General features: G+C 40.9%; 1 protein-coding gene across 4 annotated transcripts in view; it reads left to right on the top strand.

The window, feature by feature from the left end:
• KIF16B (kinesin family member 16B) overlaps positions 1–17,161 on the top strand; it is a 289,942-nt gene that overhangs the window by 151,999 nt on the left and 120,782 nt on the right. For all 4 annotated transcript variants that reach the window (XM_036827060.1, XM_036827058.1, XM_036827059.1 and 1 more), the window contains exon 16: positions 15,765–15,847. In XM_036827060.1, coding sequence (XP_036682955.1) covers positions 15,765–15,847 — 83 coding nt within the window. The remainder of the gene's footprint in view (positions 1–15,764; positions 15,848–17,161) is intronic.

Below are 17,161 nucleotides of genomic sequence, written 5' to 3'. Positions count from 1 at the left end.
AACTGGCTCATCTGTACCATTTTTCTAGGTTCCGCATACATGCATTAATATACGATATTTGTTTCTCTCTTTCTGACTTACTTCACTCTGTATGACAGTCTCTAGATCCATCCATGTCTCAACAAATGACTCAATTTCGTTCCTTTTTATGGCTGAGTAATATTCCATTGTATATATGTACCACAACTTCTTTATCCATTCGTCTGTTGATGGGCATTTAGGTTGCTTCCATGACCTGGCTATTGTAAATAGTGCTGCAATGAACATTCGGGTGCATGTGTCTTTTTGAATTACGGTTTTCTCTGGGTATATGCCCAGTAGTGGGATTGCTGGGTCATATGGTAATTCTATTTTTAGTTTTTTAAGGAACCTCCATACTGCTCTCCATAGTGGCTGTATCAATTTACATTCCCACCAACAGTGCAAGAGGGTTCCCTTTTCTCCACACCCTCTCCAGCATTTGTTGTTTGTAGATTTTCTGATGATGCCCATTCTAACAGGAGTGAGGTGATACCTCATTGTAGTTTTGATTTGCATTTCTCTAATAATTAGTGATGTTGAGCATCTTTTCATGTGCTTCGTGGCCATCTGTATGTCTTCTTTGGAGAAATGTCTATTTAGGTCTTCTGCCCATTTTTGGATTGGGGTGTTTGTTTCTTTGATATTGAGCTGAATGAGCTGTTTATATATTTTGGAGATTAATCCTTTGTCCGTTGATTCATTTGCAAATATTTTCTCCCATTCTGAGGGTTGTCTTTTCGTCTTGTTTATGGTTTCCTTTGCTGTGCAAAAGCTTTGAAGTTTCATTAGGTCCCATTTGTTTATTTTTGTTTTTATTTCCATTACTCTAGGAGGTGGATCAAAAAAGATCTTGCTGTGATTTATGCCAAAGAGTGTTCTTCCTATGTTTTCCTCTTAGAGTTTTATAGTGTCCAGTCTTATATTTAGGTCTCTAATCCATTTTGAGTTTATTTTTGTGTATGGTGTTAGGGAGTATTCTAATTTCATTCTTTTACATGTAGCTGTCCAGTTTTCCCAGCACCACTTATTGAAGAGACTGTCTTTTCTCCATTGTATATCTTTGCCTCCTTTGTCATAGATTAGTTGACCATAGGTGCGTGGGTTAATCTCTGGGCTTTCTATCTTGTTCCATTGATCTATGTTTCTGTTTTTGTGCCAGTACCATACTGTCTTGATTACTGTAGCTTTGTAGTATAGTCTGAAGTCTGGGAGTCTGATTCCTCCAGCTCCATTTTTTTCCCTCAAGACTGCTTTGGCTATTCGGGGTCTTTTGTGTCTCCATACAAATTTTAAGATGATTTGTTCTAGCTCCGTAAAAAATGCCATTGGTAATTTGATAGGGATTGCATTGAATCTGTAGATTGCTTTGGGTAGTATACTCATTTTCACAATGTTGATTCTTCCAATCCAAGAACATGGTATATCTCTCCATCTGTTGGTATCATCTTTAATTTCTTTCATCAGTGTCTTATAGTTTTCTGCATACAGGTCTTTCGTCTCCCTAGGTAGGTTTATTCCTAGGTATTTTATTCTTTTTGTTGCAATGGTAAATGGGAGTGTTTCCATAATTTCTCTTTCAGATTTTTCATCATTAGTGTATAGGAATGCAAGAGATTTCTGTGCATTAATTTTGTATCCTGCAACTTTACCATATTCATTAATCAGCTCTAGCAGTTTTCTGGTGGCAGTTTTAGGATTTTCTATGTATAGTATCATGTCATCTGCAAACAGTGACAGTTTTACTTCTTCTTTTCCAATTTGTATTCCTTTTATTTCTTTTTCTTCTCTGATTGCCGTGGCTAGGACTTCCAGAACTATGTTGAATAATAGTGGTGAGAGTGGACATCCTTGTCTCGTTCCTGATCTTAGAGGAAATGCTTTCAGTTTTTCACCATTGAGAATGATGTTTGCTGTGGGTTTGTCATATATGGCCTTTATTATGTTGAGGTAGGTTCCCTCTATGCCCACTTTCTGGAGAGTTTTTATCAGAAATGGGTGTTGAATTTTGTCAAAAGCTTTTTCTGCATCTATTGAGATGATCATATGGTTTTTATTCTTCAATTTGTTAATATGGTGTATCACATTGATTGATTTGCGTATATTGAAGAATCCTTGCATCCCTGGGATAAATCCCACTTGATCGTGGTGTATGATCCTTTTAATGTGTTGCTGGATTCTGTTTGCTAGTATTTTGTTGAGGATTTTTGCATCTATATTCATCAGTGATATTGGTCTGTAATTTTCTTTTTTTGTAGTGTCTTTGTCTGGTTTTGGTATCAGGGTGATGGTGGCCTCATAGAATGAGTTTGGGAGTGTTCCTTCCTCTGCAATTTTTTGGAAGAGTTTGAGAAGGATGGGTGTTAGCTCTTCTCTAAATGTTTGATAGAATTCACCTGTGAAGCCATCTGGTCCTGGACTTTTGTTTGTTGGAAGATTTTTAATCACAGTTTCAATTTCATTACTTGTGATTGGTCTGTTCATATTTCTGTTTCTTCCTGATTCAGTCTGGGAAGGTTATACCTTTCTAAGAATTTGTCCATTCTTCCAGGTTGTCCATTTTATTGGCATAAAGTTGCTTGTAGTAGTCTCTTAGGATGCTTTGTATTTCTGTGGTGTCTGTTGTAACTTCTCCTTTTTCATTTCTGATTTTATTGATTTGAGTCCTCTCCCTCTTTTTCTTGATGAGTCTGGCTAATGGCTTATCAATTTTGTTTATCTTCTCAAAGAACCAACTTTTAGTTTTATTGATCTTTGCTATTGTTTTCTTTGTTTCTATTTCATTTATTTCTGCTCTGATCTTTATGATTTCTTTCCTTCTGCTAACTTTGGGTTTTGTTTGTTCTTCTTTCTCTAGTTTCTTTAGGTGTAAGGTTAGATTGTTTACTTGAGATTTTTCTTGTTTCTTTAGGTAGGCTTGTATAGCTATAAACTTCCCTCTTAGAACCGCTTTTGCTGCATCCCATAGGTTTTGGGTCGTCGTGTTTTCATTGTCATTTGTCTCTAGGTATTTTTTGATTTCCTCTTTGATTTCTTCAGTGATCTCTTGGTTATTTAGTAACGTATTGTTTAGCCTCCATGTGTTTGTCCTTTTTACGTTTTTTTCCCTGTAATTCATTTCTAATCTCATAGCGTTGTGGTCAGAAAAGATGCTTGATATGATTTCAATTTTCTTAAATTTACTGAGGCTTGATTTGTGACCCAAGATGTGATCTATCCTGGAGAATGTTCCGTGCGCACTTGAGAAGAACGTGTAATCTGCTGTTTTTGGATGGAATGTCCTATATATATCAATTAAATCTATCTGGTCTATTGTGTCATTTAAAGCTTCTGTTTCCTTATTTATTTTCATTTTGGATGATCTGTCCATTGGTGTAAGTGAGGTGTTAAAGTCCCCCACTATTATTGTGTTACTGTCGATTTCCTCTTTTATAGCTGTTAGCAGTTGCCTTATGTATTGAGGTGCTCCTATGTTGGGTGCATATATATTTATAATTGTTATATCTTCTTCTTGGATTGATCCCTGGATCATTATGTAGTGTCCTTCCTTGTCTCTTGTAACATTCTTTATTTTAAAGTCTATTTTATCTGATATGAGTATAGCTACTCCAGCTTTCTTTTGATTTCCATTTGCATGGAATATCTTTTTCCATCCCCTCACTTTCAGTCTGTATGTGTCCCTAGGTCTAAAGTGGGTCTCTTGTAGACAGCATATATATGGGTCTTGTTTTTGTATCCATTCAGCCAGTCTATGTCTTTTGGTTGGGGCATTTAATCCATTCACGTTTAAGGTAATTACCGATATGTATGTTCCTATGACCATTTTCTTAATTGTTTTGGGTTTGTCTTTGTAGGTCCTTTTCTTCTCTTGTGTTTCCCACTTAGAGAAGTTCCTTTAGCATTTGTTGTAGAGCTGGTTTGGTGGTGCTGAATTCTCTTAGCTTTTGCTTGTCTGCAAAGCTTTTGATTTCTCCATCAAATCTAAATGAGATCCTTGCCGGGTAGAGTAATCTTGGTTGTAGGTTCTTCCCTTTCATCACTTTAAGTATATCATGCCACTCCCTTCTGGCTTGCAGAGTTTCTGCTGAGAAATCAGCTGTTAACCTTATGGGAGTTCCTTTGTATGTTATTTGTCGTTTTTCCCTTGCTGCTTTCAATAATTTTCTTTGTCTTTAATTTTTGCCACTTTGATTACTATGTGTCTCGGCGTGTTTCTCCTTGGGTTTATTCTGTATGGGACTCTCTGCGCTTCCTGGACTTGGGTGGCTATTTCCTTTCCCATGTTAGGGAAGTTTTCGACTATAATCTCTTCAAATATTTTCTCTGGTCCTTTCTCTCTCTCTTCTCCTTCTGGGACCCCTATAATGCGAATGTTGTTGCGTTTAATGTTGTCCCAGAGGTCTCTTAGGCTGTCTTCATTTCTTTTCATTCTTTTTCTTTAGTCTGTTCTGCAGCAGTGAATTCCACCATTCTGTCTTCCAGGTCACTTATCCGTTCTTCTGCCTCAGTTATTCTGCTATTGATTCCTTCTAGTGTAGTTTTCATTTCAGTTATTGTATTGGTGATCTCTGTTTGTTTGTTCTTTAATTCTTCTAGGTCTTTGTTAATCATTTCTTGCATCTTCTCAATCTTTGCCTCCATTCTTATTCCGAGGTCCTGGATCATCTTCACTATCATTATTCTGAATTCTTTTTCTGGAAGGTTGCCTATCTCCACTTCATTTAGTTGTTTTTCTGGGGTTTTTTCTTGTTCCTTCATCTGGTGCATAGCCCTCTGCCTTTTCATCTTCTCTATCTTTCTGTAACTGTGGTTTTTGGTCCACAGGCTGCAGGATCGTAGTTTTTCTTGCTTCTGTTGTCTGCCCTCTGGTGGTTGAGGCTATCTAAGAGGCTTGATGGGAGGCTCTCTATTAAGTGGTTTTTTATCTTAAACTTTTAAAGTCCATTTGGAAAATATGCCTATTCAAATTAGTGATGGCTGGAACTGAACTTTTGATCTTCCTATTGAAGATATGATTTGTCCTAAGAAAGTGGTAGTCCTAATTGTCACTCAAGGTTAATTGTCAGAATTATCTTTCCCTGCAGGGCGCTCTTAATTGTTTCATTACCCTGGTGCCATGGCTTTCAGACCGGATGGGCTCGAGTTCCTCTGGAATTCTGCTGTGCTGCTCAACAGCTTTCTCAGTGTCACTGTCAATGAAATTGGCAGAAAAATGCTATAGCATTAAAACACAGTGCACTTATTTTATAAATGTCATAGCAGGTCATAGGGCAGTGAAATGTAAGCCGACTCTGTGTTCCAAGGCATTACGTGAGAGGAGCAAGATGGGAACTTTTTTTTTTTTTAAATCTACACACTTTAAGACTGGAAGATCCCATCAAGGGAAAAACGTGTACAGTTCTTCAAAAATTAAGGCTTAGAATTCTCCACTTAAATTGTCTTGAGTTTTGAGGATTACTAAAATGAGAACTGGAGCAAGTTTTTTTTAAACACAGAACAATATGATATATTGTTTGTGGTTACGAAAATATGTAGCAAAAATAAAAAGATGTGAAAGGGACTTACACATACCTACTTTAAAAAAAATTTATTGAAGTATAGTTGATTTATAATGTTGTATTTAATTTCTGCTGTACAACAAAGTGACTCAGTTATACATGTATATTTCTTTTTCACATTCTTTTCCATTGTGGTTTATCACAGGATATTGAATATAGTTCCCTTTGCTATACAGTTGGACCTTGTTGTTTATCCTATGTGTAATAGTTTGCATCTGCTAATCCCATCCTCCCCAGTCCTTCCCTTTCCCATCCTCCCTCCCCTTTGGCAACCACAAGTCTGTTCTCTATCTCTGTGAGTCTTCTTTTTTTTTTGTAGATATGTTCATTTGTGTCATATTTTAGATTCCACGTATTAAGTGATATCATATGGTATTTGTCTTTCTCTAGGTCCATCCATGTAGCTGCAAATGGCATTGTTTCATTCCTTTTTATGGCTAAGTAGTATCCCATTGTATATATATACCACATCTTCTTTATCCATTCATCTGTCAGTGGACATTTAGGTTGTTTCCATGTCTTGGCTACTGTAAATAGTGCTGCTATGAACACTGGGGTGCATGTATCTTTTTGAATTATGGTTTTGTCTGGGTATATGCCCAGGAGTGGGATTGCTGGATGATATAGACACATGCCTACTTTGGAATAGTGTTAACCTTTGGAGAAGAAGTGGGGAAGGGCTTGATCAGGCAGGGAAACAGGAAGATGTTAAACTGTATCTGTAAGATTTTATTTTTTAAAGAAAAAAAAAAGACTAAACCAAAAAAAAAGGTATATGCACTTTATTAAAACATAATAAAAAAAAACCCATAATAATAATAGGGAAACAAGATAAAAAACAGCAGCATGTTCATACTCCAAAAGCTGCCTTGGCTTTTACCCATGAAACCATTTTTAAGTATAGGTATCAAGAACAGAGAATGTAGATATTATAATATAACATGATCTAACCATGTTAACTCCATATTTGACTGGATTCTTGGCTCACCAGCAGTTTCCTCTCTTTTCGCTGCCTTTCTCCAGAATATTGCTGCTACTTGGTATTTAAATGTCTCTTTTCATTAGTAAATTAGTGTTCATTTGGAAATGTGTTAGTTAGGCTGTGCCATTAAAAAGCACGTGTAGTAATTACCACTCCCTTATAAAAGTCACTTATATATCACTTGTGAATGTCAACTAATAGGAGATTTATCTGTGTTTAGCAGATTGTCACCACCGCAGGGGAAATTTTTTACCTGTATCAGTTAACTGCTTTAATTTCTTTCAGATTGCATAAATAGCACTTCCTCTGCCTTAAATTACAGGAATGTTTTCATCTGGTAAAGTCACTAAAAAGAAAAGCATTTGCTAATACTGTGAGAAATAAATGCGCTGACATCTGTAATGTAAGTTGTCTAAAGCCTGGCACCTGAAGCTTTTCTCCTCTTTTTTGGGTTCTTCCAGGAACAGTGCATAGGATTTGCAGCATTGCATCTAACCTTGTTTTTCAGTGGGTGTGTTCTCTGAAGCATAGTTTCCCTCACTCCCATGATGCCATAGAATGATTCCATAGAAAGAAGAGGCCTTTCCCCAAGAAGAAAGTATGCATTGACCGTGGTGTCTGGTCTGTAGGCCTTGAACTGTTTTTGGCAGAGTCTCAGACCCTAGATTTTTCTTTTTTTCATATATTTAATATGAAATGTAAAAAAAATCAAATGCGTTATCACTAAAACTGTATTTCAACCTTTGCCCTATAATTGCTATGAACTATTTTCCCTTATTTTAATTATTATTTTTTCTTTTTACTCTAATATGTTATTTTAAAGCTGATAGTTGCTAAATGTAATTAATGTTTTAAGGAAATTCAAAATCAGTGGACTCCTTTGGTCTTGCTGGTTTGTCAGAGCCATTGAATGCTCATCTCTCCTGTTAGAAGTGCTGCAGAAACTCCATCTGGGGAATTTACACTTAGGTGCATTTGAATGTGTCGTGCTTGAGTGCCAAAATATATTTGCATCTATTCAAGCACTTAGAGGGAACAGGTGATTGTCTGGGGAGTGGAGCTGAGGAGCCTTTGATAAAATTTTCATCTGCTGAAGGGCTGCTATGAGTTGTTCAGTGACAAATTAAAAAAAGAATTTTAGTGGAACTAGAAACAGAAATAGATTTTCCAACAGTTTAGCCAAGATGTCTAGTGAACAGAAGAGCCCTTTCACATTTTACAAAAAGCCAGCAGATAGTGGTGTCTAACTTCCCATTTAACTTACCTGCCCTTGCCCTTAAGCACTCATTAGATTTCTTCCTCAAATTTGAGACCTGCAAAGCTGACACCTGTCACTTGCGCATGGATGATTCATTCAGCAGAGACTGCTGAGTGTCAGAGCCCTAACTGTTCTTAAAGACTGTACCCAAGGCCAGTGGTTCTTAGTGTGTCCTCAGGTCAGCAACGTCAGCATTACCTGGGGGACTTTCAAAAATGCAAATTGCCAAGCCCCATCCTTGACCCGCCAAATCAGAAAATCTGGGGGTGGGCCCAGCAATCTAGTTTTTGGTTTTTTTTTTTTTTTAAATAAATCCTGCAGGTGATTCTGATGCACCTGTATCAGAACATGTCAGTATGAGGACCAAGGCTAACCACAAATTCTTGCCCCAGACTTTGGCACAGGAGACAACCATTTGTCAGTCTCTTTAAACCCCTTTCATCTCCTGTTTGAATCATTGCATCTATTTTTCATGATCTCTCACTCCTTTTTAAGTTTCATTTTTAGCTCAACATCCCCATAGGGTGACTTTACAGTGTGTCTTGGCGTGGATATCTTGGAGTTCACCTGTTTGGTGTTTAACGGGCTTCTTGAATCTGTATGTTTCTATCTTTCTCCAGATTTGGGAAGTTCTCAGCCATTATTTGTTTAAAAATTGTTTTTCTGCACTATACTCTTTCTCCTCTCTTTCTGACACTCTGCTTACATGAACGTTTAATATTTTAGTACTGTCCCACAGAGCTCTGAGGCTCTAATTACTTATTTTTATCTTTCTGTAAACTTTTTTCCTCTTCGCTTTTCAGATGAGCTCATTTCAGCTGATCTGTCTTCACATTCACTGATTTTTTTTTCTCTGTCATGTGCATTCTGCTATTGTGCCCATCCAATGAGTTTTTAAAATTTTGATTACTGTGTTTTCAGTTGTAATATTTGATTCTTTTTTGTATACTTTATTTCTTTGTTGAAACTTCTTATTTTTCAAGAGTGTTCACCCATGTTTGACCTCTTTTTTTTTTTTTTTTTTTAAGGGCCCATCATTTTTATTTCTAAGTCATCTGATATAGAAAACTAAAAGTTTTTTATTATGGAAAATTTCAAACATATACAAAATATAGAATATTATAATTAACCTCCATGTACCCATCACCCAGTTTCAATAATTATTAACATTTTTGCTTATCTTTTTTCATCTAGGCATTCTCCCCTGACCCCACCCCACCCCCTCACACACATTTTTCAGGGCATCCTATAGGATAAATTGTTTGAACAATTTTATAATAGCTGATTCGAAGTCTTTATCAAATAAGTACAACATCTCTGTGATCTCAGCATTAACATCTGTTGTTTGTGTTTTGCTATGCAAGTTGAGATTTTTTTTCCAGTTCTTTATATGCTGAGTAATATTGAATTGCATTTTGGACATTTTTATATTATATTGTAAGACTGAGGGTCTTGTTTAGACTGAGGGTCTTGTTTCAGTTCCATTGGAAATGTTGATTTTTGCCTGTTTGTTTTAGCAGGCAGTTGACCTGGTCGGATTTAGACCATAAGTGAGAATCAGTATGTGGGTCGTGATTCTAGTTCCAAGGCCCATTCAGTTTTCCAGGCCTTTGTGGTGCTATTCCAGTCTGTCCCATGTGTGTGCCATCCAGCGGCCAGCCTGGGAGCTGAGCAGTGGTCTGGCTCTTAGTTTAACTCTGAAAGTCTCCGTGTGCTGCTGGGGGTCAGCTCCATGTGTGCACCGTTGGGGGTGGCCCAGGAATTCATACACAATTCCATGAGGTTGCCTCCCTGAACTTCTCCCTCTACACCATCTCTCAAGTACTTTCTGGTTCCTTGGGTCTTTCTTTTTCTGCTCTCCAGCTAGACGTCTGGAGCTTTATTTATACTACTCTTTCATGTTCTTCCTGCGCTTGTGCCCATGTCTGGGCCGAGCAGTGAGAGGACAGAGAGGAGAACAACTGGTGTCTACCCACCCTCCTGGGTCCACAGCTCCTGGGATTGGAGAGAGATTTTCTCCTGCCTCCCAGATTTAGGCATCTGTGGGCCCCCTGCTGCTGCCACTATTGCTGCTATGGGACCCTCTCCCTCCTCCTGGAACCAAAACTAGAAGCTTCTCCTGGAGTTCTCTCTTTTACACGAACGTCAACTTTTGGGTTTCTTCCCAGATGAAGCTGGGGACACTGGAGGAAAACAATGGTAAATTCATCATCGGTCTGTGGTGCTTTAGGTCCTGGTCTCTTTCAATCCACCTGCTTCTGTTGGTTTTCAGACCCTTCAAGTAGCTGCTGCATGTGTTCTGTCCAGGCTGTCAGGTGTAGCTGCATTCAGAGGGAGAGGCGGGGAGGGGGGGATGCTGTCCCATCTCGGGCAGAACCAAAACTTCTCCCCCAGCGTGGCCTCAGACTGATGGGAAAGGAGAGATTTACCCAAAGCCGAGTTCCAAAATGAATGAATGTGTTTGTCATAATGGTCCATGGAAGAAAGTGACTTAGATACAGAATTATCTAAAGGCTGGAAAGTGGGTGAGGTGGGGGGCAGGAGTAGCAGGAGACCAAGTTGCCTTGGCCGCTGAGTCTTGGCAGGTTTGTACGGCTCCCAGATCCCAGACTGGTGGCGTGGATTTTCTGTGGGATGTGCTCACCCTTCAGCAGATCAGTAATGTGGTCGCAGAGGTGAAGGACAGCACAGTGTTTTTATAGCCCGGGGAGGCTTGGGGGTGGGCCGTAAAGAGAAGGAGTTGATGAAGGTAGGAGACTCGTGGTGCTTAGGGAGAGGGGAGCAATGCGTTATATATCCTGTGTGTGTGTGTGTGTGGTGGGGCGTAGAGGAGGGCCTTTCTAAAGTATGATTAACTTCAGAATGTGGAGCCCTGAAGCAGAATTTCTAAATGCCTCCTGGTTTTTGGCCTGTAAGCTCATATTACATTGCACCATACCCTTTTGGGAATACAGTTGTTTTATATGTTCATGTTAATGGTAACTCAGAATGAGATAATTCGAACATCATTACCTCAGAAATATTCATATGACAACATTTAATTTAAAACAGTTGATTTTTATTTGTGCAGTAGCAGAATTCGAAAATCTCGCATAAAATTTGAGGACTGTAATTAATAGTGATATTAATGATTATTATCCCTACACTCCTTAGAAATCACTAGAAATCTTTACATGTTTAATTTTTTTCAGTGTGCCTGAAATATTAAAATAGAAAATCAGTGGTTTCATTCACAGAGACTTAAGTAAAGCTTTTTTTTGTTGTTACCAAGTGTCTTTGTCTACCTTTTTATAATGTCGTTTCCCCTCCATCCCCTTCTAAGATCGTCTGGAATTTGTCTGTCCTCAAGTATTTAACAGGCTCTCAAGTGATCTCAAAGATGCCATCATATATTTCAAGGAGGTTTAGATATACTCTAAAAATGACAAATTAAGTGCATCACAGAAAGTCCATATGCTGTGATTAATCACATTAACCTCAGATCAAGGAGTCGCTCATAGTTAAGGAGAATTTAAGATCTGGAAGGAAGCGTTGAAGACTCGGTGAGGGAGCTGAGCCCTGGAGGGGTTACCCTGTCAGGCAGGACACATGAGCTGGGTCTCTTCTGAAGGCCGTGTACCGTCGCTCACTCTCATTCATTCATTCATTGCCTTTTCCCCTTCAGCTTTTTGCTTTTTAAATATACTCACAAGTGTCCTTTAAACAAAAATATCACAAAATATCCCATAGGGTATGTCAACTCCTGGCTCCAGCTACTATCAACTCTGTCTTTCTCTTCATAAACAGACTTCTTTTACTTCTTCTGTTTTTTATTGAAGTGTAGTTGACTCACAATATTGCGTTAGTATCAGGTGTACAGCAGAGTACACAAACTTCTTGAATGAGTTGTCCACACTCAGGAGACCTCAACTGTGCTTTCCCTGGGCTTCTGAGGTTTTCCTTCTCCCCATCTGAGGGTCCTTCTCTGTTTCCTTTGCAGGTTCATCTTCCTCTCCTTGGGCCATTAAAAGCCAAGCTCCTCAAGGTGCCCAGTGTTGGGTGGGCCCTCTTTTCTCCCACCTCTCTGTTCTCTCCTCTTTCCCACACCTGTGGCTTCCTTTATTAGAGATGACTCTCAGATATATATAGAGAGATACCACATTCTCATGCACACACACGTATATGCACATATATGTGTATACATCTCTACCTTATATCTGTAGAGATGTGTGTGTATATGTGTATATGCACATGGATCTTAGGTAGATATGTACACATATATATGTGTTTGTCTGTCTCTCTGTATATTTTGAGATATATAGTTCATCTATAAATTTTTTTTTAATTACCATCAGGATTAATAAGCAATTCTTAATCCTCCAACTTTCTATATTTCATTTTGATCATTTAACAGAATATACTTGATAAAAACCAGGCGTTCTTTCAAAAATATACTTGCCAACATCAGGAGAACATCTTAAACAAAATATGCTTTATTTCAGCACCATAGCTTCTCATCACAGAGCACCAAATTATCAAAAATTATGCATATATATGTAATTGAGAGTAAAGTAGGTAGGAAAGTGGGTCGGGTGGTAGATGGACAGATGGATTGAGAGATCTCCTAGGCGTTTCTTCTGGAGCTTCAGGCCCATATTTCTATCCGCAAAAGGCATCTCACATTCATTACGTGTAAAACCAAACTCAGGATTTCTCCCCCAACCTGATTTTGGTTCTTTTCCAGTGTCCTCAATCAGTGTGAACAGCTCCCCATCCAACTAGTTACAGCAAAGCCCGGGAGCATCTTCTTCACCTCCCTGGTCCCCCTATCTAGCCCATCATGAGTCCTGGTGATCTTATCTCCCAAGTATCTTCTGGATCTGTTTATTGACCTCTTACCCCTCCCTTCCAGTTCTGAGCCGCCATCATGTTTGACCTGGACCACTGCAGTAATCTCTTCCCTTGTTTATCTACATTTCTTCTTGCCCTCTGGTACATTCTTCAAACAGTAGAAAAAATGATCTTCCTGAAACTCACGTCTAATTGTGTGATGCTGCTGTTGCGCAAAGCCCTTCAGGGTCTTGCTGTTGCCCCTGCGTGAAGTACAAGATGCTTTACTGTATCCTGAGCAACTCTACATGGTCCGTCCTCCCCTCTCTCTCCAGCTTCACCTTGTGCGGTGCTCCTGGTTTCCTCTGCCGTGTCTCCCATCACTCACCATCACCATCATCATCATCATCACTTTTTCCTGTCACAGTCTGTTGGATATGCCCCCCTCTCCCCCCGCAAGAGCTTGTCTTAAGCACCACCTCCTTCACGGCATCGTTCCCTAACCTCCCCTGCAGCCAGCCCCCTTCTCGCATGCTCGTGAGCCGGGGGCAGGGTAACTCTCCTTCAGTTGCAGCTTTGCGTTTATTTGTGGAATTGTTTGGTTAGTGACCTCTCCCTCCTGCTTGTTTACAAGTTCCATAAGGACAAGGTGTGTGTCCCACTCGTTCACCTCTGCATCCCCACCTCCAGTTCTTATCATAGCGCGGTAAGTGTTCATTCAGTATCTGTTGAGTGAATGGACACACAGCAGCAGCATGTAAAAAAAAAAAAAAATGAAGCACATCTTTTAAGCCAGTAGGTTTGTCCATAAAGGAATACGATAGAGGAAAGTGAAGGCACCAGCCTTAACAGAGCCCCTTTTGTGTGCCAGGTGGTTTATACACATTATTTGGATGGAAAGAAGGAATGGTCATGGGTAGTTTTGTTTTCTTTCATAACTCCTCGAAGGGATTTTTATGTGTATTTCATGCAAATACATGGGTGGCAAGATTTTTTTCAGTGATTTAACATGATATGAAATATGTCTCTGAAATACTATCCTATTTTTCCATTAACATATTTTAGCAATTTTCAACTTGTGTGGCTGGGCATTTGATTAACAGAAAAAAAAAAAAAGAATTGGATTAGATATAATACCTCAGATGAGATTGCCTTGTTAATCTCTAATGTCATTTTAAGAGCATTAAATACACATATATCCTGGACATGGCTACTTAACTTTTGACTTTTGTATGGCACACAGTTTTGAGTCCCAGTCATAAAAGGCATATGGGAAACACCTTTCTTCATTGTGGTAATGGTGCCTTTCCATAATTGGGAAATATTATACAAACCCAATTTTATGTGAGGGGGATAAGCAGATTGTAGGTGGATAATATCCACTGCTGCCCTTCTGAGTCTCCCAGAACCGTGTGCTGCTTCTCACGTTGACTCCATTTCTGTTAAAAAACGACAGCCACCAGAACCAACCCTTCGGTTGCTCGCTGTGGTTATGACTAAACCCGTTAGGTTCTAACCATATTGAATTTGAAGCTCCTTTGAGAATCTGTGACAGTATGTCACATAGGCAGGTGGATGTGCTGGTCTGAAGCTCCAGAGTGGCCATGTGGGGTATTGCTATTACCTGCAGGGTCCAGGTGCAGCTGGTACCCAACTAGAGGTCACGTGCCCTGTCCAGAGGAGGCAGCCAGCAGTAGCCCAGTGACAGCACAGATCTACTGATACCACATCTTCTAATTTTTGAAGGGAAGCCAGAAACTCAGACTTTTATGTGAAAACTACAGATTTTTAACTGTTGACAGTGAAGGATTTTGTTTTTTACATCTGCGCGGGACACACAAAACACATCCATGAGCTGATTTTTTTCTCTGACCTTTGTTGCAGATTCTTTATCCTGGCTGCTAGTTCTTCATGGTCTCTCTCTCCCTCATCTGTCCAATATGGGTTCCTGCTGCTGTTTCACATCGCCTGCATCTTGGCTGGACTTGACTCTCTCCTTTCTCCAGGCCCAGGAGGTCCATCTCCTGTCTCGGGCTCAGCCCCTCCCCTTGTCACCCTCACGTGGAGCATCTCTCTTGTCCTGTGAGACCCAGCTTAGGTCCTTGGTGCCACCTCCTGCACCCTGAACTCGTCACTTTGATCCGTCATGGTTGACTTCTAGATGAATGTCTTATCTTCACAAATAAGTTGCATTCTTTTTCAGGACAAAGATTGAACATGGGGTTTGCGGCAGGGGGGGGGATGGTGGTTTGTTTTGAGGCTTGGTTGACTCTCAGGTGCGAATGGGACCAGAAAAGATAGTGAATCTCCTAAATGCCTCCAGGGACAGGGAGCTCACTGCCTTCTGTGACATCCATGCCAGTTTTGGACAGCTCCTATCTTAGAACGCATCTGTTTGCTTAATCAAGCTGAAATTTGCCTCCCCACCTAATGATTTTGTTACCCTTGGGCATTTACACTGAATTCTTCTGCTCCTTGTACAATCCTTTTCTGAACAAGCAGGACCCTAGTCAGTCCAAAGGAGCTGTTCTTGTGTGTCCGGTGTAGCCATCTAAACAGGGTTTTCACAAGAAGCAGTGTTTTTACGTGGAAATAGTCACTGCATCTGCGCATTTTCTTTCCTATTCTTTTCGAATTCCGAGGGAGTTTTTAGTAATAGTGACCTATTACTAAAAACCTATTACTCTGGCAGTTTCACCATGTTTTCATTTGAAAGCACTGTCCTTTGAGGTTTCTACTTTATCGGCATTAATAAACATTTCCTAAATTGGTGACCATGTGCTTTGCTTGATATTCTAACATCTCTTTGGTTAACTGATTTCTGTTTTTCTTTTCAACAATCAAAAGTCTAATTATCTGTATACTGAGTTTTAAATCTCTTACGATATTGTAATGCTTAGATCCCTCACTTCTGCCCTGGGTAACGTGAGTATTGTGACACTCGGCTCTAAAAATAAAAGCATTTGAAGGTTTAGAGTTGGCTTATGTAAGCAGACTTTTGCGACGAAAGCCTCCCCTTAACTCTATTGTTGTGTAGTACGCTGGAAATCACATCTCAGCTGCAGGATTCCATGTTAGAATGTCACCAGCTAACCAGGTTGCTCACTGTAAGCTCATTGCTGTTTCTGTGTGTTCTTAGGTGCCGTGATACTCTTGGGAAGAACCAATATGTTTCGCTTTAACCATCCGAAGGAGGCTGCCAGGCTCAGGGAGAAGAGGAAGGTGAGCAGCATGGAATCTCCTGTAGCCAACTCCGCTCTGGGAGGGGCTGGGGTGGGGGAAGAGGGGGGTCTCCACTCTGGTTCCAGCAGTTTAACTTCCTGGAGCACAAATCAACCCATAGCCTGGATTGATTCTAGAGGGTTTGTTTCCCAGCGGATGGCTCCCTAGTGAAATAGGCTAGCAAGTCAGATCCCGAGCAGGAGGAGAGACACTGCTTCTCGACCCTCCTGTTGAGCCCTGCATCCCCTGAAAGGAGGTGGGCATCGTTTCACATTAAGTGGAGCGTGCCTTCCACTCAAGAGCATCTGTTTTAAGAGTTAACCCCCATATCAGAATCACTTTCATCCAAAAGTTGGCTCACTTTTTATTTTCATTCGCAGTAAATTGGATTTTTGATTAGGGTGTGAAGCAGAGAGGGGGTGAGCTTAGGACGATTGGAAGAGACTTCAGCGTGGATGGGGATGACCAGAGGGCACTTGAAGTGCTGGATGAGGGAGGTGGGCAGAGGACCAGAAAGAGACGGGAAGAAATGGAAGGGAGAGAAATCTGTCTAGGGCACCGTGTTGACCTTAGACCGAGGAAGAGAATGAAGTCACAGCTGAGTTTTCTGTGAGCCAGGCACTGTGCAGAACCTCCACATGTACCAGTTTACGTGCACAGAGGCTGTTATTACACCCACATCACAGATGATCGAGATGAGAAACTGAGGCTGGCCTGTCCCGTGGCCAGCAAGCGGGGAGCTGGGGCTGTAGCCCTGACCGCTGACCCGGACGTGTGGCCCTTCACCCTGAGTTATGCAGCCCCGCATCTCAGCCTGCTTTTGCCGGGGCTGCCCAGAGTTGCCAGTGCCTTAAATGCGGAATAACGAGAAAACCGCAAACCCCAGCCTTCTCCAGGGCTGCCAGTTCCAGCCTGTGAAACCTCTTGTCTGTTCCAGCCCAGAGTCGCCCTAGAGGGCCCTTTTCAGGACAGAGGTGCAGGGAAGGAAACAGGTTTGCTGGTAACTTTCCGTGGAAGCAGAACAGGTTGGGCTGTTGCTCTCTTGGTCCCCCTTCACCTCTCTGCCTCCCTCTTCGTCACTCAGCAAGTGTGAGGGCTGCTCCTGCCAGGGGACAGGGTTGGCACAGATGCCGTCACCCCTTCCCTCCACTTGAATGCAGCAGCCGGGTCAGGGAGATCCACAGGGCTGTGCAGTTCCCATCCGAGCGCCCTGGGGCCCTGCTGGCCTTAGCGTGGGGCTTGGGTTCCAGACGGATCCCTGGCCTGACCCCTGACGTGCATCCTTAGAGAGACCGGTTGTGTGCAGGCTGATGG

The sequence above is a fragment of the Balaenoptera musculus genome, chromosome 15 (assembly GCF_009873245.2).
Source record: "Balaenoptera musculus isolate JJ_BM4_2016_0621 chromosome 15, mBalMus1.pri.v3, whole genome shotgun sequence".
Taxonomy (NCBI): domain Eukaryota; kingdom Metazoa; phylum Chordata; class Mammalia; order Artiodactyla; family Balaenopteridae; genus Balaenoptera; species Balaenoptera musculus.
The sequence above is the reverse complement of the archived record's forward strand: the minus strand, read 5'-3'. Positions and strand labels throughout refer to the sequence as shown.